At 62.7% G+C, this 19,254-nt stretch overlaps 1 protein-coding gene across 1 annotated transcript in view; it reads left to right on the forward strand.

The window, feature by feature from the left end:
* The window catches only part of PPP1R13L (protein phosphatase 1 regulatory subunit 13 like), a 32,441-nt gene extending 21,512 nt beyond the window's left edge, over nucleotides 1-10,929 (forward strand). Inside the window, exons 3-13 of the mRNA XM_054010084.1 lie at nucleotides 316-446; nucleotides 2,069-2,603; nucleotides 3,334-3,432; nucleotides 4,177-4,274; nucleotides 4,778-5,195; nucleotides 6,026-6,588; nucleotides 7,173-7,310; nucleotides 7,737-7,870; nucleotides 8,538-8,704; nucleotides 9,027-9,226; nucleotides 10,649-10,929. Of these exons, the coding sequence (XP_053866059.1) occupies nucleotides 316-446; nucleotides 2,069-2,603; nucleotides 3,334-3,432; nucleotides 4,177-4,274; nucleotides 4,778-5,195; nucleotides 6,026-6,588; nucleotides 7,173-7,310; nucleotides 7,737-7,870; nucleotides 8,538-8,704; nucleotides 9,027-9,226; nucleotides 10,649-10,684 (2,519 nt within the window). The 3' untranslated portion in view covers nucleotides 10,685-10,929. The remainder of the gene's footprint in view (nucleotides 1-315; nucleotides 447-2,068; nucleotides 2,604-3,333; nucleotides 3,433-4,176; nucleotides 4,275-4,777; nucleotides 5,196-6,025; nucleotides 6,589-7,172; nucleotides 7,311-7,736; nucleotides 7,871-8,537; nucleotides 8,705-9,026; nucleotides 9,227-10,648) is intronic.
* The last annotated feature ends 8,325 nt before the right edge of the window (nucleotides 10,930-19,254 follow it).

Below are 19,254 nucleotides of genomic sequence, written 5' to 3' on the forward strand. Positions count from 1 at the left end.
TTTCAGCTAGTTGGTCACAGCCTCCCAGAGCTCTTGGGCTGCGGTTGCTGATCCGGCAGCCCAGGCGTCCCACCAACAGGCCCGAGCTCTCTGCTACCCACCGACTCCTTGGGAGAGGCCTGGAGATGAGCTGGGGATGGGATGAACCTGGGACCCCGTCGCTCACTGAGTCTAAGGGCCTCTGTTGAAATCGACAGCCTGCCCGAATACACTCAGAGAGGGACAAGGGCCCCCGCAGGGCCGTGGCTGCATAGCCAGGCTCAGCCGGGTGCAGAGCCTGCCCTGGCACAGGGCCTCACGGTGAGTCTCCCCCAGCCCTAGCTATGAAGCACATTGACCTGAAGCAGGTGGAACTGGACACGGCCGTAGCCAAGGTGGATGAGCTGTCCAGACAGCTGGAAACCCTGTGGACGGACAGCCCAGGGCAGACTGCTGGGCAACCCAAGGTACGGCAGGGAAGGGAGACGGCTTGTCACGGGGAGCACTGCCCCACCACTGAGATGCAGCCATCTCTGGGGTGGGATGTTTCAAGGAGGAGGATGGGATTTGACCAGGACCCCAGGGCTAACACCCTGGCAAAGGGGAGTGTTGTGAGCGGGCTCGTGAAGGAAGCAAGTGGGCGGGAGTTCAGGTCTCTCATCCCCAAGATGGCACAGCGCCCCCTAGTGCTATGCTGGGCCAGTGGGGTCAGCACTCACCCCAAAGGGACAGAGCCCCCAGTGAGTCCTTGCCCTGCTCCCTACAGCACAGCGCCCCCTAGTGCTATGCTCCCCCCGGTGCAGTGGTGCCATAAGAGTCTCATTTTCCCTGGATGGGGCAGGGGCCTTCTCTGGCCCGTGCTGAGCCCATCTGCTCTCCCTGCCTAGGGTTACCATATTTCAACAATCAAAGAAGAGGAGGGGAGGAGCCCCGCCCTAGCCCCGCCCCTGTCCTGTCCTAGCCCCGCCCCTGCCCCTTCCACTCCCTCCCACTTCCTGCCCCCCTCAGAACCCCCATCCCTCCCCCCTACTCCTTGTCCCCTGACTGCCCCCCAGGACTCCACCCCCTCCCTAAGCCTCCCTGCCTCTTGTCCCCTGACTGCCCCCTCCTGAGACCTTCCCCACATCCTAACTGGCCCCCTAGGACCCTACCCCCTACCTGTCCCCTGACTGCCCCCTCCTGAGACCTTCCCCACATCCTAACTGGCCCCCTAGGACCCTACCCCCTACCTGTCCCCTGACTGCCCCCTCCTGAGACCTTCCCCACATCCTAACTGGCCCCCTAGGACCCTACCCCCTACCTGTCCCCTGACTGCCCCAACCCTTATCCACACCCCCACCACCTGACAGCCCCCCCCCCCAGAACTCCTGACCCATCTAAACCCCTCTGCTCCCTGTCCCCTGACTGCTCCGATCCCTCTCCCCACCCCTGCCCCCTGACAGCCCCCCCCAGAACTCCCAAACACCCCCCCCCTTGTCCCCTGACTGCCCCCTCCTGGGACCCCTGCTCCTAACTGCCCTCCAGAACCCCACCCCCTACCTAAGCCTCCCTGTTCCTTGTCCCCTAACTGCCCCCTCCTGAGACCCCCCACCTGTACTCTGCCCAAAACCTTACACCCCCAACCCCCAGACAGCCCCCCCAGAACTCCTGACCCATCCAACCCTCCCCCTGCTCCCTGTCTCTTGACTACCCCCCCCCCGAACCTCCCTGCCGCTTCTCTGACCCCCGGCCCCCTTACTGTGCTGCAGAGCAGCGTGCTCGGCAGCGGGGGAGGGGAGCAGGGTCGGAGCTCCAGACCGAACGGCCGGCCGCCCATCTGCGAATGCAGGGAGGGAGGGGGAGGGAGAGAGAGGAGGGGAGTGGTCTCAAGTTTCAGGGGAGAGGAGGGGGGAAGTGGAGGAAGGGCTCTGGCTGCCGGAGCCCGTGCGAGTGGCACGATCCGGCCGGCTGCCCTGTAAGCCGCGCACGCTCTGTATGGGGGGAAGTCCGGACATTGACAAATTCCCCCCGGATGCTATTTTTAACTTAAAAAAGCCGACATGTCCGGGGGAATCCGGACGAATGGTAACCCTATCCCTGCCGCTCTCAGGTGGACAGATACGGCGCCAGCCCCTCGCACGCCCCAGAGCCGCTTCGCTTGGCCACGTCCCCACAGCTTCAGTACGCCAGGAAGAACTTGTCTCTGGAGAGCACCGACAGCTACATCTCCTACCACGCTGAGACCTTCTCACCCACCGCCGTCTACAGCCCACCTGCCAAGGCCCACCCCGCCTCTCCCCAGTCCCCCTTCTACCTGCAGGGCGAGCCCCTGGAGCGGGCCCAGTCGCCCCGGCCCAAGGTGCTGCCCGTCTCTTACGACTCGCTGCCCCTGCCCAGCCCCAAGGGACGCGCGCCCTCCCCGCGTTCCCTGTGGCAGGCTGGTGCCGCGGAGCGCCTGGCCTTCTCCAGGCCGGTGGGCCGCGTGGGCTCCCCCAGGTTGGTGCCGACCCCCTCTGAGGCCTCGGCGCCACAGATATTCTTCCCGGACCGCGCGCTGTCTCCCCGGCCACCCCACCCGCCGCCCTACGAGAGCCACAGCCTGTTCCCCACTGGGCCCAGCTCCTTCGCCCCCTTCCGGGCCCAAGGTAAGCCAGCCCCAGCCTGACGCACAGGCCCCCTCCCCATGTGGCTTTGGGGGGGAAGGGGAGGGCCTAGCAGAGTGCACCGCTGGTCCTGTTCCTCTAGGGGGCACTAGAGGGGGGCTTGAAGTGTGTGTGTGGGGGGGTGGGGGGGCATGGGTGTAGGGTGACCAGACGGCAAGTGTTAAAAATTGGGACGGGGGTGAGGAGTAATAAGAGCCCATATAAAAAAAAAAAATTTCCAAATATCGGGACTGTCCATATAAAATCGGGACATCTGGTCACCCAACGTGGGTGCCTGAACTGTGGCCCTGCCCCTTCCCCTAAGGCCCCGCCCTTGCACCGACCCGTGTCCCTGAGGCCCCGCCCTTGCACCGACCCATGTCCCTGAGGCCCTGCTCCCTTGCTGTCCCCGCCCCCGAAGCCCTGCTCCCGCACCACCTCTAACCACCCCCCCAGACCCTGCCCCCTGCTCGCTCATCCCCACCCCACTGCTCACCCTTACAGCCAGTAAAAAGTGGGGTGGGGCATGGACCCCTGGCTCAGAGCAGGGAGGAGCTGGGGCTCAGACAGGCAGTTACCTCCCTGGGGGACGTGGAGGTCTCTGGGTCACACTGGTGAGGTCTCCCCTGCCCATCCCCCATCCTGGGGCTGGAATGGCCCCTGCTGGGGGCAGAGTAGGGCTAAGGACCCAGGGACTGGCGCCGGTGAGACCATTCAGAGTCTCTCTCCCCAGACGACCTGGTGATCCGGCGAAGGCCCCAGAGGAGCTGGAACGAGTCGGACCTGGACGTGGCGTACGAGAAGAAATCGTCCCACTCGGCCGGCTACGAGAGTGAGCGCCCGGGGTCCGTGGGGAGGGCCTGGGGGGATGGACAGACTTCTCTCTCCCACTCCTGGTCTCTGGGAAGCTCCCAGCTGTGGAGGAGCTGGCAGCCGGGGGTCCCTGGCAGGCCGCGTGGCTGCGGGGGAGCTGGCAGCCGGGGTTCCCTGGCAGACCGCGTGGCTGTGGGGGAGCTGGCAGCCGGGGGTCTCTGGCAGACCGCGTGGCCGCGGGGGAGCTGGCAGCGCCGGGGGTCCCTGGCAGGCTGCGTGGCTGCGGGGGAGCTGGCAGCGCCGGGGGTCCCTGGCAGGCCGCGTGGCTGCGGGGGAGCTGGCAGCGCCGGGGGTCCCTGGCAGGCCACATGGGAGCTGGCAGCACCGGGGGTCCCTGGCAAGCCGCGTGGCTGCGGGGGAGCTGGCAGCGCCGGGGGTCCCTGGCAGGCCACGTGGCTGCGGGGGAGCTGGCAGCGCGGGGGGTCCCTGGCAGGCCGTGTGGTTGCGGGGGAGCTGGCAGTGCCGGGGGTCCCTGCAGGCCATAGGGGAGCTGGCAGCGCCGGGGGTCCCTGACAGGCCGTGTGGCTGCGGGGGAGCTGGCAGCGCCGGGGGTCCCTCTTAGCATTGTCCCATGATGGGTGCCAGCTCCATTTCCACACAGAGCCCCCCAAGACCCCCATCCTAGTAGGACAGGAAAGTACGGTGTGGCTTGGTCCCTGAGACAACATGGGAGCCTCCGACCTCACCAGCTGCCTTCCCGCAGGAGGAGACGTGCACGCAGGGCTCAGGCAGGCACCTGCGGGGCTGCAGCTGGCTCCTTGGAGGGAATCGAGCCTGGATGGGGCCGCAGGGCAAGGCAAGGTAAGTGCTGGCCGGGGCTACCAGCCGGCAGGGCTGGCCCATAGCGTGGTACCGCATGGGGAGGACGGAGTCACAGCACCAGTCCCTGTGTGCTGTGCGGGGTGAAGAGAATTCATCTGCATCAGGCCAAGCTGACCCCTGCCAGAGGCCAGTTACCGGGCTGGCTGGGCCCATGGGTCTGATCTGGGGCCACTGGCGCAGGGATGGGACTAGCTGGGCCTGATCTGGGGTGACAGGGGAGGGGCTTGGGGCCAGCTGGGCCCGTGAGTTTGCCCCTGCGCTGGGAACCCAGCACTGGGCAGGCGCTGCAATCTGGTGGCAGCCCTGCATGGGCCCTGCCCCGCTGCTGGCGGGACCCTGGAGCCAGGGCTGTGCTGACTAGGTGTGGAAGCTGCAATGACTTGTGGCTGGGTGTCCCCCTGTGCTGCTGGGTGGGGGCCGGGGGGTGTTCCCAGCACTGCGTCCGATCCTGGCCGGCTCACAGCGCCCTCTCCCCCCTCCAGGACGAGTGCCCCCAGCCTTACGCCATCCACAGCGCCACGCTGCCACGCAACTACAAAGTGTCCCTGCTGCCCGGCGAGCGCAGACCAGACAGCTCCTTCCGCAGGCTGCTGCCCACCAGCCAGACGGGCACCCTGCCCCGCAACTGGCAGTTCTCCCAGCAGCCCGTCTCGCGCATCGCCATGCCGCCTCCCAGCCCGCAGGGCATGCGGGCGAAGCGCCACAAGCCCCTGCCCCTCTCCATGATCTTCAAGCTGCAAAACGCCTTCTGGGCGTCCGGAGCCTCCAGTGCCAAGGGCCAGCCCCAGGGGGCCCCAGGCTCCCCCATCTTCCTCCGCTCCCCACAGAAGCAGCCCCAGCTCCAGCAGCCATCTCCTCCGGCCCAGGCTCCGCTGCGACCGGTCCCGTCGGGGGCTGAAGGTGAGAGACCCGGGGCAGATGCTGCAGGGCCTGATGGTCTCCTGGTCCCCCCCAGGGTCGGGGTGAGGTCAGACCCCTAGCACCATGGGGCAGCGTGTGGGGGGAAACGGGGAATTGCTCTGCACTCAGCAATGGGGCGCCCTGAGGGGGGGCTGGATATGTGCAAGGGCCAGGGGGGCTGGTAGGGATAAGGGTGGAACTGAGCAGGTTTTGGGGATCCCCCCTTGGGTCTGGGGGTGCTGTGTAGGGAAGCGGGTGCTGACTGGGCTCTGGGCTTCGGGGTGCTGCCTGGGGTCTGGGGGTGCTGACTGGTGTGAGGATCTGGGGTGCTGCCCTGGTTCCCCCTCTGGATCTGGGATAGGGGGTGCTGCCTTGGCTCTCCTGGGTCTAGAGGTGTTGTCCTGGGTCATGGGGTGCTGTCTGGGGCTGGGGAGGGGGGGCTGCCCTGTTTGCCCTTGCAGATCTGGGGAAGGAAGTGCTGCCTTGACTCCCCTGGGTCTAGGGGTGCTGTCATGGGTCTGAGGGTGCTGACTGGGGTCTGGGTCTCAGGGTGCTGCCCCGGGTTAGGGGGTGCTGTGCTGGGTCTGAGTCTGGGGGTGCTGCCCCACGTCTGGGGGTGCTGACGGGTCTGGGTCTCAGGGTGCTGCCCCGGGTTAGGGTCTGAGTCTGGGGGTGCTGCCCCACATCTGGGGATGCTGACAGGTCTGGGTCTCAGGGTGCTGCCCTGGGTTAGGGGGTGCTGTGCTGGGTCTGGGGGTGCTGCCCTACGTCTGGGGGTGCTGACTGGGGTTGGGGGCTTGGGAGGGCTGACCTGGTGTGTCTCTTGGCAGCAACGGGAAGGGCCTCAGCCCTCGAAGCACCAGTGGAGCCTGTGCGAGGGGCCCCGGCGGGGGGCGACACGGAGCCCGAGCTGGAGAGCATCCTACGGGGCAGCGAGGTGGCAGAGGCGGAGGAGGTGGCTCGCCCCTTGAGCCCCACCCGCCTGCAGCCTGTCCTGCCCCCCGAGGCTCAGAAGGTGCCCGAGTTCGAGGAGGTGGCCCGGGTGCTGGCGGAAATTCCCCGGCCCCTGAAGCGCCGCGGCTCCATGGAGCAGAGCCCCGGCCCTGCGCTGCCGCCCACCCACAAGAAGCAATACCAGCAGCTCATCAGCCGCCTCTTCCATCACCGGGGCCGCAAGGACGACGCCGTGTCGGCGGGAGACGACCTGCCGCTCATCACGGAGACAGCTGAGCTGAAGGCAGCAACCCCGGGCAGCCCTGCCCCGGTGCCCGCACCCCAGAGCTCGCCAGCACCCGCAGCGTCGCCCCTGCTGGCTGTTACGGAGAGCCCTGGCACCCCGACGCCCAGCCCTGGCACCCCGACGCCCAGCCCTGGCACCCCGACGCCCAGCCCTGTAAGTGCAGCCATGCACCCTGGCCCCGGCACCCTGACACCCAGCCCTGTATGTGCAGCCATGGAGCTGTCAGCCAGACCCCCCTCACCCTCCACCCCGACGCCCAGCCCCGGCGCCCAGCCCTGTAAGTGTAGCCATGCACCCTGGCCCCGGCACCGTGACTCAGCCCTGTATGTGCAGCCATGGAGCTGTCAGCCAGACCCCGCTCACCCTCCACCCCGACGCCCAGCCCTGGAAGCGCAGCCATGGAGCTGTCAGCCAGACACGCCCCCAAGCCCCAGCACCCCGACGCCCAGATCTCTTAAGTGCATCATGGAGCTGTCAGCCAGCCTCTCCCCACAGCCCCAGGACAGGGCCACTCCCACCTTGCCAGTGCAGCCATGGAGCTGTCAGCCAGCCCCCCACCCCCTCCCCATCCCCGCAAGTCCCAGAACTGGGCTTCCCCATCACCGGTGCAGCCATGGAGCTGTCAGCCAGCCCCCCCTCCCCCCCCCCCCCCCCGCCCCGCAACTCCCAGAACTGAGCTCCCCACAGCTCCGGCCCCTCCCGCCCACACCGTGACCTTGCCCCTTGCGTGCCTGCAGGAGAAGCGCTCGGTGCTGCGCAAGCTCTCGTCCCCGAGGCGGCGGCTGGGGAAACGGGTGCAGCTCAACCCCCTGGTGCTGCTGCTGGACGCGGCCCTGACGGGCGAGCTGGACGTGGTGCAGCAGGCAGTGAACGAGGTGAGGCTGCTGCCCCGCCCCGCCCCTCTGGGAGGGACACTGGAGCTGCCAACTCCCCTGCAGCCACATGGCCTGCCAGGGACCACCGGAATCCACCCCAGAATCCCTGGGCGGCTCCCAGCCTGCTGAGTGCGGGCTGGGCAGGAGGCAATGGCTGGGGGCCGGTGCACCCCCAGGCTGCGCCGCTCCCCTTTGTCCGGCTGGTGCCTGGCCAGCTACACACGGACTCCAGTCCCTGCGGCTGGTGAACGAAAGCGGCTCCTTTGTCAGCAGTGGACGGGGAGATGGCGAGTGTCCTGCCCTGCTCTGATGGATCGGGATGGACACAGCCCCTGGGACGGGCCCGGTGTGCGGGGGGAGCAGGGGGCACAGACCTGGGGCGGGGGGTTGGCAGCGTTTTTGGAGTTCACCCGCTCTGGCCCGCAGCTCAACGACCCGAGCCAGCCCAACGACGAGGGCATCACGGCGCTGCACAACGCGATCTGCGGGGCCAACCACAACATCGTCGACTTCCTCATCGCCGTGGGCGCCAACGTCAACTCCATGGACAGCCACGGATGGTGAGCGCCCGCCCACGTGTCTGCCGGCACCCGCCCTGCACTCTTGTGCCTGCCAGCACCCACCGTGCAGTCTTGTGCCCACTGGTGCCTGCCAGGGCTGCCCTGGCACCCTGCGTCCCCGCGCCTGCCAGGCAGCCTGGCACCCTGCGTCCCAGCGCCTGGCCCTGCACCTGCCAGTACTGCCCTTTCACCCTGCGTCCCAGTGCCTAGCCCCACGCCTGCCAGGCAGCCCTGTGGCCCCCTGTTATGCAGCCCTGTGCCTGCCAGCGTTCCCCTATGTGCAGCCCCCTCCCTGCCCTCCTGAGCTCCTGCTGCACAGCCCTGGCACCTCAGAGCACTGCTCTAGCCCCCATGCCCCCCCATCACCCAGTGCCTGCTGCCCAACCCGGCACCCTGCCCCTCCCTCGCAGCATGCCAGGCCTAGCCTTGTGCCCTCGGCACCTCAGACAGTGCTCCCCACGGGCCTGGGCAAGGTTGAGGTGGGCGGGCGGATACTGTGTGCGTGGCTGGGGAGGCAGAGCTTGCCTGGGCTGCTGATCCGTCTCTGTCCCCAGTGCTGCCTGCCCCAGGTCTCCGTCGTGCCCACTGGCGCAGGCAGATGCTGACAGTCCCAGCAGAGCCCCCCACTGCCCTGGGTGCCTGTCAGCTTGTCCCTCCCGCCCCCCAGGACTCCCCTGCACTGCGCCGCCTCCTGCAACGACACGGCCATCTGCATGGCCCTCATCCGGCATGGAGCCGCCATCTTCACCACCACCTTCAGCGACGGCAGCATGGCCTTGGAGAAGTGCGACCCCTACCGCGAGGGCTACAGCGAGTGCTTCAACTACCTGGCTGGTGAGGTGGGGCCACTGTGGGGAGGAGCGGGGAGCTGGGGGGGTCAACTTCATAGGGGTAGGGTCGGGGCAGATGTTGGGGGGCGGGGCTTGACTCCCCCTGGGGGGAAGGGGCAGGACACTTCTATGGGGAGCCTGGTGGCTGGTAGGAGGGGTGGGGCCAGGAGGGTGGGTTATTCCACAGAGGGACTTGGGCCTCCCCGTGGGGTGCTGGCTATTGCCTCCCAAGCCCGTGGCAGCTGGTTCGCTCGTGCGCCTCCCCCCATCCCCGTGGTGGTGTCTGGCTCACGCCCCCCCCCGGCCCGGCCGGGCTGTTGTTGCAGATGTGGAGCAGAACATGGGGCTGCTGAACAACGGGGTGGTGTACGCGCTGTGGGACTACAGCGCCGAGTTCAGCGACGAGCTGTCGTTCCGCGAGGGGGAGCCGGTCACTGTGCTGCGGCGCGACAGCCAGGAGGAGCTGGACTGGTGGTGGGCCTCGCTCTATGGCCAGGAGGGCTACGTGCCCAAGAACTACTTTGGGGTGAGCCCTGCCCTGAGCTCACCAGGATGGGGAGGGGCCGGGCACCGAACCAGGGCTGGAGGAGGAACCACCTGGGAGCAGACCTGACCTAGGCCGTGTCTTCACTGCAAAGCCTATAGCCCAGCGGTCCCCAAACTTTTGAGGGTCGCACCCCCCTTACCCCTGTCCGTGCCTCCAATCTCCCAGAGCTGGGGCTGGGGCTTGGGGAGGGGGGATGCGGCCCCGGTTAAGCGGGCAGAGCTGGGGGTGGGTCTGGGGCCTGGAGTGGGGCCGAGGCTGGGGGCGGGAGTGGAGCTGCAGCCAGGCTATGGTGGGGGCCGGCAGCCAGGTGCGGCTCCATTCCCAGCCTTGCCCCTGGCAGGGAATGGAGCAGCAGTCGAGGCTGGGGGCTGCCGTGGGGCAGGGAGCAGAGGGCCAGGGGCGGGGCCAGGAGCTGGGGACGTGGCTGGAGGCAGGGCCGGATCAGAGCCGGGAGTGGAGCGGGGTTGGGTAGCACTCCCTCCCCCTCCATGGGGGCTGGCCCAGACCCTGCCGCATCCCCTGGATATTCATTCACACACCCCCGGGGGGGGCATCCCACACTTTGAGAAACTGTGCTGTGGCAGCAGAGCCCCTAGTGCAGACGCAGCGTCTGCTGACAACAGGAGTCCTGCTGCCTTACGAACACCATCTCCCCGAACCGCAGAACCTGAACCTGCCCGAGCCTCTGGCGACAACGCTGTCTACACACTGGGTCACTGGCCGGTGTGGTTTTTTTACGCCCCAGGTGGACCTAGCTGTGCTGATGTGCGTTTGGCCCGAGACTCGGGGATTTCCGTTCGCCTGAAGCTTCGGTATTTTCTAATTTGCTTTGGTTCAGATTCAGAAAATACATTTACCAAAATTCCCTGGCGAACCAGAGATCCCTGAAAAATTGGTTCCAGAAAGACCAGAATGTGGTGCTCCTGAAACAGAGTTGTGAAACTGACAAGAATTCGGAGCTATTCAGTAAATAGCAGCCATGAAACGGAGAAGAATGGCAGTTTCACTTAGCAGTTCTACAGCTGGGAGCCGGCCAGTCCCTGGAGCCCCGGTTCCAGCCTGGATCTGGTGGAGCTGTGGACCCTTGAACACTGGCAGGCTTCTGCGGGGAGGGATAGCTCAGTGGTTTGAGTATTGGCCTGCTAAACCCAGGGTTGTGAGTTCAATCCTTGAGGGGGCCATTTGGGGGTCTGGGGCAAAAATCTGTCTGGGGATTGGTCCTGCTTTGAGCAGGGGGTTGGACTAGATGACCTCCTGAGGTCCCTTCCAACCCTGTTATTCTATGATTCTATGACCACGACTGACCAATAGCCACCGCTGTGGGGAAGCTCGTGACGCTGTGGTCCCTGGGAGGGCACTGCTGTGGAGAAGCTCACACTGTTTCTCTCTCTCCTCCCTTAGCTGTTCCCCAGGGTGAGGCCTCAGCGGAAGGTCTAATGCGCCAGCACACGGCCCATCTGCTGCTGCTACAGACCGGGGAATGCAGCTGGCACCTGATGAACTTAGGGGCTGGGGAGAACATGGGGCTCTGCTGCTGGGATTCTCCCCTGCTGGGAAGTGCGCCCCTCTCCCAAGGACTTGGTCAATTGGCCCCTGGGGGCTGTGTGGATGGGGGGCAGGGCTGGCAGGGAGCCAGGTGGACCGGGCAGCGTCCTGCTGGCAGAGAGGTGGGATGGGGGGAGGTCATGGCTTTGGTGTGCACTGGGGGGGGGGGGGGGGGCGGGAGAGCGTTGGTGGGTGCTGGGTCTCACCCTGGATTCAGTCGGGCCCTGTCCTTGGCTCATCTACATCAGAGACTGGTATAAGTGACTGCAGGGGATGGGGAACAAATTCAAGTTGGTCTCTAACCAAACCAAACAGCCTCTGCCTTGGGAAAACCCGAGGGTGGGTAAGTGTGGCGGGGGCAGCCTCCTGGGCCAGACCAGGTGCCACCCTGCTCCTGTCCCGGTGCCGTGGCTGGGGGAAGGTGCGGGGAGCAGTCGTTTCCTGGCCCAGTCTCCGAGCAGCTGTGGGAATCACTGGGCCCAGGCGCATCTGCTTGCCAGCCCTTGCCAGTCACACCTAATGGGCATACAGGGGGAGAATCCTTCGAGATCTGGACATGCAGCCCAAGGAGACTTTGGGTCCCAGCATGCATTGAGGCCAGTCGGCTCGGTGACCCCCAGCGGTGAGGTTCAGGGGGCTTCACCCTCGCTGGAGCCTGGGCACTTCCACAGAGACCCAGGCCAATAAGACGCAGGGCCCAGTTTCCTCCACAGTCTGGCAGCACTCCTGGTACCCGTACAATGGGCCCTATGGTGCTGCTGTCCTCCTTACCCATGGGACTTGGCGCCCAGCCCCCATTCAGCCAGGGAGTGGGGAACGAGGCTGAGCTGGGCCCAACTCTGTGCTCTTCTCTCCCCAAAGACGTCCCTCTGCCCACCCCGCTACCTGCCGGCCTCAGCTCAGCTCCCCACACGGGCCCTGGTTCTCCGCCACTCATCTCCGGCTGTTCGCTGTGTCGGTGTGATGCTGAAGGGGGGAAAAGCTTTCCCATCAATGGGGCAGCTTGGAGGTGTGGGGCTGAGCCAGGGAACCCCGGTGGGCTGGGGATGCAGCTGTGCTGTCCTGTCCTGCAGCCCTTCGCATGAAGCCTGCTGCCGGGGCCTGTGCCCCTGTGCGCCTGGCTGCTGTGCACATGGGAGAGGCTTTTACTCCAGTGGTAGAACCTGTATTTCTCTCAGATTCCAAGGCCGGACGTGCCTGTTAGATCATCTAGTCTGACCTGCTCTGTCACAGGCCAGGGAACTGCCCCAGGGTTACCCCTGTAGGGACCCAATCGCTTGTGCTTGGCTGAAGCATCTTCCCAAAAGGCAGCCAGGTTGGACTGGAAGAGATCAGGAGGTGGAGAATCCCCCATTGCCCTGGAGAGTTTGTTCCACTGGTAAATATTTGTGCCTAATTTCTAACTGGAATGTGTCAGGCTCCAACTTGTAGCCATTGGTTCTTGTTCTGCTTTTCTCCATTAGATTAAAGTGCCCTTTAGTACCCGTTTGGCTGTCATGAAGTTGCTTAGATACTGTGATCGACTCACTTCTCAGTCTTCTCTGGGATTCGCTAAACAGACTATGCTCAGTGCTGCGAACTTTAAAGCACCCTCATAGAGGCTCAAACTAAATATATACCCCAAATGGGAAAAAAAAAAAGTACATTAGAAGCAGGAAGCCAGGCATGCTGTCAATGGGGCCACTAGATGATCAAGGCGCTAAAGGAGCACTCAAGGAAGGTGAGGTTGTTGTGGAGAAGCTACATGACTTCTTTGAATTGGTCTTCACTGCAGAGGAGGTGAGGGAGATTCCCAAACCTGAGTCATTCTTTTTAGGTGACAGAGCTGAGGCACTGTCCCAGATTGACCTGTCAATAGAGGAGGGTTGGGATCAAATTGATAAATGAAATAGTAGTAAGTCACCAGGGCCAGATGGTATCACCCAAGAGTTCTGAAGGAACTCAAATGTGAAATGGCAGAATTACTATCTGCGGTGTGTAACCTATCATTTAAATCAGGCTCTGTACCAGATGACAGGAAGGGAGCTAATGTAACACTGATTTTTTTTAAAAAGGCTCCAGAGGTGATCCTAGCAATCCCAGGCCGGTGAGCCTAACTCGAGTACTAAGCAAATTCATTGAAACTAGTAAAGAACAGAATTATCAGGCACATAGATAAACACGATTTGTTGGGGAAGAGTTAACATGGCTTTTGTAAAGGGAAATCATGCCTCACCAATCTATTAGAATTCTTTGAGGGAGTCAACAAACATAGATAAAGGTGATCCACTGGATATAGTTTACTTGGCCTTTCAGAAAGCCTTTGACAAGGGTCCCTCCCCAAAGGCCCAAATAAGCAGTCATGGGATAAGAGGGAAGGTCCTCTCATGGATCAGTAACTGGTTAAAAGACAGGAAACAAAGGATAGGAATAGTCAGTTTTCATAGTGAAGAGAGGTAAATAGCGGGGTCACCCAGGTATCTGTACTGGGACCAATGCTGTTCAATATATTCATAAATGATCTGAAAAAAGGCATGAACAGTGAGGTAGCAAAGTTGGCAGATGTTACAAAATTACTCAGGATATTTAAGTCCAAAGCTGACTGTGAAGAATTACAAAGGGATCTCACAAAACTGGGTGACTGGGCAAAAAAATGGAAGATGAAACTCGATAAATGCAAAGTAATGCACGTTGGAAAACACAATCCCAACTATACATAAAAAATGATGGGGTTTAAATTAGCTGTTACCATTCAAGAAAGAGATCTTGGAATCATAGTGGATAGTTCTCTGAAAACATCCACTCAATGTGCAACGGGAGTCAAAAAAGCAAACAATGTTGGGAATCCTTAGGAAAGAGATAGATAAGACTGTAAATATCATATTGCCTCTCTATAAATCCATGGTACACCCACACTTTGAATACTGCGTGCTGTTCTGGTTGCCACATCTCAAGATATATTAGAATTGGAGAAGGTACAAAGAAGGGCAACCAAAATGATTAAGGGTATAGAACAGCTTCCATAAGAGGAGCGATTAAAAAGATTGAGACTGTTCGGATTGGAAAAGAAACAACTAAGGGGGAATATGATAGAAGTCTATAAAATCAGGAATGGTGTGAAGAAAGTGAATAAGGAATTATTTGTCCCTTCACATAAGACAAGAACCTGGGGTCACCCGGTGAAACTAATAGGCAGCAGGTTTATAACGAAATACTTCTTCACACAAGGCAGAGTCAACCTGTGGAACTCATTGCCAGGAGATGGTGTGAAGGCCAAAAGTATAACTGGGTTCAAAAAAGCATGAGAGAAGTTCCTGGAGGACAGAACCATCGATAGCTGTTAGCCAAGATCATCAGGGATGCAACCCCATACTCTAGATATCCCTGGTCTCTGACTGCCAGAAGTTGGAAATGGATGACAGGGAGGGATCACTCCATAATTGCCCTGTTCTGTATGAAGCAACTGGCACCAGCCATGGTCAGAGACTGGATGCTGGGCTAGCAGGACCATGGGTCTGACCCGGTCTGGCCCTTCTTACATTCTTGGCACCAGCATCACCATGGGAGCTCACGTTGAGTTGCTTGCCCACTATGACCCCTCAATCCCCTTCAGAGTCGCTGCTTGCCAGGACACCGCCCCCTGTGCGGTAGGGGAGGCTGGCGTCCCTTGTTCCCACGTGTAGAACTGCATTTGGCTGGGTTAGATGTGTTCGAATGGACCCAGCTCGTGCTGGCTGACAGCCCTGTGCTCACTATTCACCGCTCCACCAAGTTGTGCCGTACGCTGTCTCCGCAGCGATGGTATGTTTAGTTCTGGCTCATTGCTGACAATGTCCAGCAGTGTCAGGGTTAGAACTGCTCCCTGCAGAACCCACTGGAAACCCCCTCATTTATTGCACTGCCCCTCCCTCGACTGCTCTGACTCCCGCTTCTGCTGTCCGCACTCCCTGCTGCTCCAGCCCTCTCGGGCCTCCTCCCTGCCCTGTGGCTCCCTCGGCCGCCCAGAGGCTCCATGTCCCAGCCACGTTGATGCCAATGGGAGCAGTGTGAGGCCAGGGCCAGGCAAGCACCTCTGGGGATCCCACCACTCTGGAGCCAGGCCCTGCCCTAGGGAGCCAGTGTGGGCATGAGGCTCTGAGGGGGTGCCTGGGCAGGACCTACGGGGGCTCTCCATTCACCTGTGACCCACCCCCTCTGCCCCAAGCATCTGGGGCCATTCTCCCTGGGGCTGTTGGTCCTCGTGTAGCCCCTCCTCCGGCAGGGCCTCAGGGCAGTGAGCAGCGTTTTCCCAGTCACACCGTTGGGTGGGGAGGCCTGTTTAGTTGCCCTCAGGGGCATGCACAAGGAGGGGGAAAGCAGGGGCACGCCCCCCCATAATCATTGGGGCACAGAACTCTGGCCTGGGGCTGTGGAGGGAGGGAAGATCGAGCTCCTGTTGGGTAGGGTTACCATTCGTCCGGATTCCCCCGGACATGTCCGGCTTTTTCGGGTTAAAAATAGCGTCCGGGGGGAATTTGTCAGTGTCCGGACTTCCCCTCCTTCCCCCTCCCATGCAGAGCGTGCGCGCGCTTACAAAGCAGCTGGGGATCCCACAGCCAGAGCCAGAGCCCTGCTTGCACTTCCCCCTCCTCCCTCCTGAAACTTGACACCCCCCCCTCCTCTCCCTCCCTCCCTGCACTCACAGATCGCCGGCTGTTCGTCTGGAGCTCCGACCCTGCTCCCCTCCCCTGCTGCCGAGCGCGCCGCTCTGCAACACAGTAAGGGGGCCGGGGGCCAGAGAAGCGGCAGGGAGGTTCGGGGGGGGGGTAGTCAAGAGACAGGGAGCAGGGGGGAGGGTTGAATGGGTCAGGGAGTTCAGGGGGGGGCTGTCTGGGGGTTGGGGGTGTAAGGTTTTGGGTAGTCAGGGTACAGGTGGGGGGTCTTAGGAGGGGGCAGTTAGGGGACAAGGAGCGGGGGGGTGTTTGGGAGTTCTGGGGGGGCTGTCTGGGAGTTGGGGGTGTAAGGTTTTGGGCAGTCAGGGTACAGGTAGGAGGTAGGGTCCTGGGGGGCAGTTAGGGTGGGGGGGGGTCTTAGGAAGGGGCAGTTAGGAGACAAGGCACAGGGAGGCTTAGGTAGGGGGTGGGGTTCTGGAGGGCAGTTAGGAGCAGGGGTCCCAGGAGGGGGCAGTCAGGGGACAGGGAGCGGGGGAGGGTTGGGAGTTCGGGGGGGGCTTTCTGGGGGCGGGGTGGATAAGGTTTTGGGCAGTCAGGGTACAGGTAGGGGGTAGGGTCCTGGGGGGCAGTTAGGGGATAAGGAACAGGGAGGCTTAGGTAGGGGTGGGGTTCTGGAGGGCAGTTAGGAGCAGGGGTCCCAGGAGGGGGCAGTCAGGGGACAAGGGGGGGGTGTTTGGGAGTTCTGGGGGGGGCTGTCAGGGGGCAGGGGTGGGGAGAGGGATCGGAGCAGTCAGGGGACAGGGAGCAGAGGGGTTTAGATGGGTCGGGAGTTCGGGGGGGGGCTGTCAGGGGGTGGGGGTGTGGATAAGGGTTGGGGCAGTCAGGGGACAGGTAGGGGGGTAGGGTACTAGGGGGCCAGTTAGGATGTGGGGAAGGTCTCAGGAGGAGGCAGTCAGGGGACAAGAGGCAGGGAGGCTTAGGGAGGGGGTGGAGTCCTGGGGGGCAGTCAGGGGACAAGGAGTGGGGGGGAGGGTTGGGGGTTCTGAGGGGGCAGGAAGTGGGAGGGAGTGGAAGGGGCAGGGGCGGGGCTAGGACAGGACGGGGGCGGGGCTAGGACAGGGGCGGGGCTCCTCCAGTCCTCTTTTTTGATTGTTGAAATATGGTAACCCTACTGTTGGGGAGGGGGGAAAGTGAGCTCCACCCGGGGCTGGTGGGGAGGGGGAAGTGCAAGTTCCTGGGGAGGCACAAAAGGGGTCAAATTTAAATTCCTGCGCATGCCCATGTTTGTCCTGACTCCCAAATGGATGGAGCTGCAAGTGCCGCCACCCTACGGCATGAAGGGCTAGGGTTAGGCATGCTGGGGCCACTCTCCTAGGTGAGGCAGCATCTGGGGGCCCTTCCAGCCCAGGAGCCCAACCGTGGGGCGGAGCATGGCCCAATCAGGTGTGTGTGGGGGGAGCGGGTGCCAATGGGGTTTGTACACATGGCTCTGAAGCTGATGTACAGACCCGTACAGCAGCTCTATGTGCACGCCCCCCCCCCAGGGCCTGGCACAGCACGGCACACCCAGTCCTGACCCCACTTCCCCCCAGGCTTGGGGCCTGGCTGAGCTGGGACAGGGCCAGACAGGGCAGTGAGCCAGAGGCCATTAAAGCTGCATCAATTGGACCAACGTGCTTCTGCTTTGATGGGCCAAACTCCTGTGAGCCCCTCCCCGGCTCGGGGGGGGGCAATGAAGGGGTGGGAGAGACCCACTGGCCTGCAATGCACAGACCCAGGGCTGTACAAATACCCCCCCGCCCCCAGCCCTCCTTCGAGGGCTGGGCCTGGCTCACGGGCTGGGGGCCGATGGTGGTGTGTGTGTGTGGGGGGGGGGGGGTGACGGTAGCTGGACTTGTCCAAGGTCAGCCCAGAAAATACACCCCTGTATGAAACGAGCCCCAGTGAAGGAGCCATGACGTTAGGACAGGTCAGACTGGAGTCAGAAGAGCCGCTGAGGAGCGTGTGCACCAGCACCGTGGCACTGAGCAGAGAGGCTGCGAACCGAGACTTTGCGGGTCACCCAGCCCAGTGGGGGGGGCTGTCCTGTGCCCGGGGGGGCCCTCGTGGTACGTTGCCATGGCTTAGGCTCTCACACTGGCACCCAGCTCACAAGCAGCTAGAATAGTCTGGAAAAGCAAACTCAAGTTCTGAAGCCACAAGGCTCTGTGAGGGGCCAGCCCTTGTCCTGCTGCGGCTGATGGGGTTCCTGTGCCATCAAGAGCGCCCGTGGGCCAGGGCCGGCTTCCCACTTGGAGCCTCTGGATGAAAATCACCTCAGTTTCAAGCCCCCATTTAAAAGGCTGCCCCCACCCCGGCCGCATGGTGCCTCAGGGATATTTGGGGGGACACAGTGTTTTCACCCTAATGGCCCATCCTGTGTCTTTCCTGGGCTAGCCAGTGCTCGGTGCTTGGCACGAGTCCCATGGGGGTGAGGAGGCAGCCCTTGACTGCCCACCACCCTGGGAGAGGTGCAGGGGGCGAGGTGGCCGAATGGTGCAAGCCCCAGGGATGAGCCCCGCTGCACACGCACAGATACACTCGCAGCCCCACCCCCCAGATCTGCAGCGCGTAGTGACCAGCATGGTCAGAACAGGCCTCGTGCTCAGGAGGGACCCTACGCCAGGAGTTCTCAACCTTTTCCTCTCGGAGGCCCCGCAATACGCTAGAAAATCTCCACGGCCCAGCTGTGCCCCAGCGACTGGTTTTCTGCATAGAAAAGCCAGGGCCGGCATTACGGGGTAAAGCAGGGCAATTGTCCAAGGCCCCACGCCACGGGGGAACTGCGAAGTAAAGTTGCTCAGGCTTTGGCTTCAGCCCCGCATGGCAGGGCTCAAGGCCCCGGCCTCCAGCGAGTCTAATGCTGGCCCTGCTTGGCGGACGCCCTGAAACCTGCTCACGGCCTCCCAGAAGGTCCCAGCCCCTGACTGAGAACCATTGCTGTATGCCACATATCGCCAGACACATTCCCGCTGTGTGCCTCCATCGGGTCAAATGCGTGTTCGCTTGTTTCAGACCCACCCCGTCTTCCCCCCAGGGCATCTGGGTCCCGATTGTCACAGCCCTCCCCCCCTCGAGGTGTCTGGGCCCAATTGTCACAGGCCCCCAGCCCCCCGAGGTGTCTGGGCCCCGATTGTCACAGCCCCACCCCCCGAGCTGTCTTGGCCCTGATCGTCACAGGCGGAGGTGGGCAGTGGATGGGGTGGGGATGGGGAGCAGTGGGCAGTAGATGAGGCAGGGAGCAGTGGATGGGGCAGGCGGAGGGAAGCAGTGGGCAGTGGATGGAGCAGTGGACGGGGCAGGGGTCTTGCTGCACACTCAGGCAGCGTTGCTGGGTCAGCTCCCTGCAGCCCCTGCGTTGGGGAGTTTGTCACCAGAAGAGCTGGAGCTGACGCTGACTGCGTGTAACGCCATCAGGACCAGCCCGTCCCACTGGCTCCTGGCTCTGACTGGGGAACGTTGGTGCCCGCAGAGCTTGTCATCACAGGAGCAGCTGCAGAGATCCCAGCCACCAAACCAACAGCCTCCACAAGTCCCACGGTGCCCAAAGCAAAGCCCGTAGTGTCTGGGTGGGGCCAGTAAAATCAGCTGTTCCTGGGGCAAGCGGGGTAGGGGCTTCCGAAGAAGGCCCATGTGCCAAGCTGCCAGGAGAGGCACATGCAGAACTGGGGAGCGGACGACCTGAGCTGCGCTGAAGCTTTGAACAAAGGACTGAGGACCCATTGCAACTGCTCTTTAACCAACCAAACTCTCAATCCCAAAATTCAAATTTGGATAGCGTGGGGTTCTGAC

This window comes from Malaclemys terrapin, chromosome 20 (assembly GCF_027887155.1).
Source record: "Malaclemys terrapin pileata isolate rMalTer1 chromosome 20, rMalTer1.hap1, whole genome shotgun sequence".
NCBI classification, from domain to species: domain Eukaryota; kingdom Metazoa; phylum Chordata; order Testudines; family Emydidae; genus Malaclemys; species Malaclemys terrapin.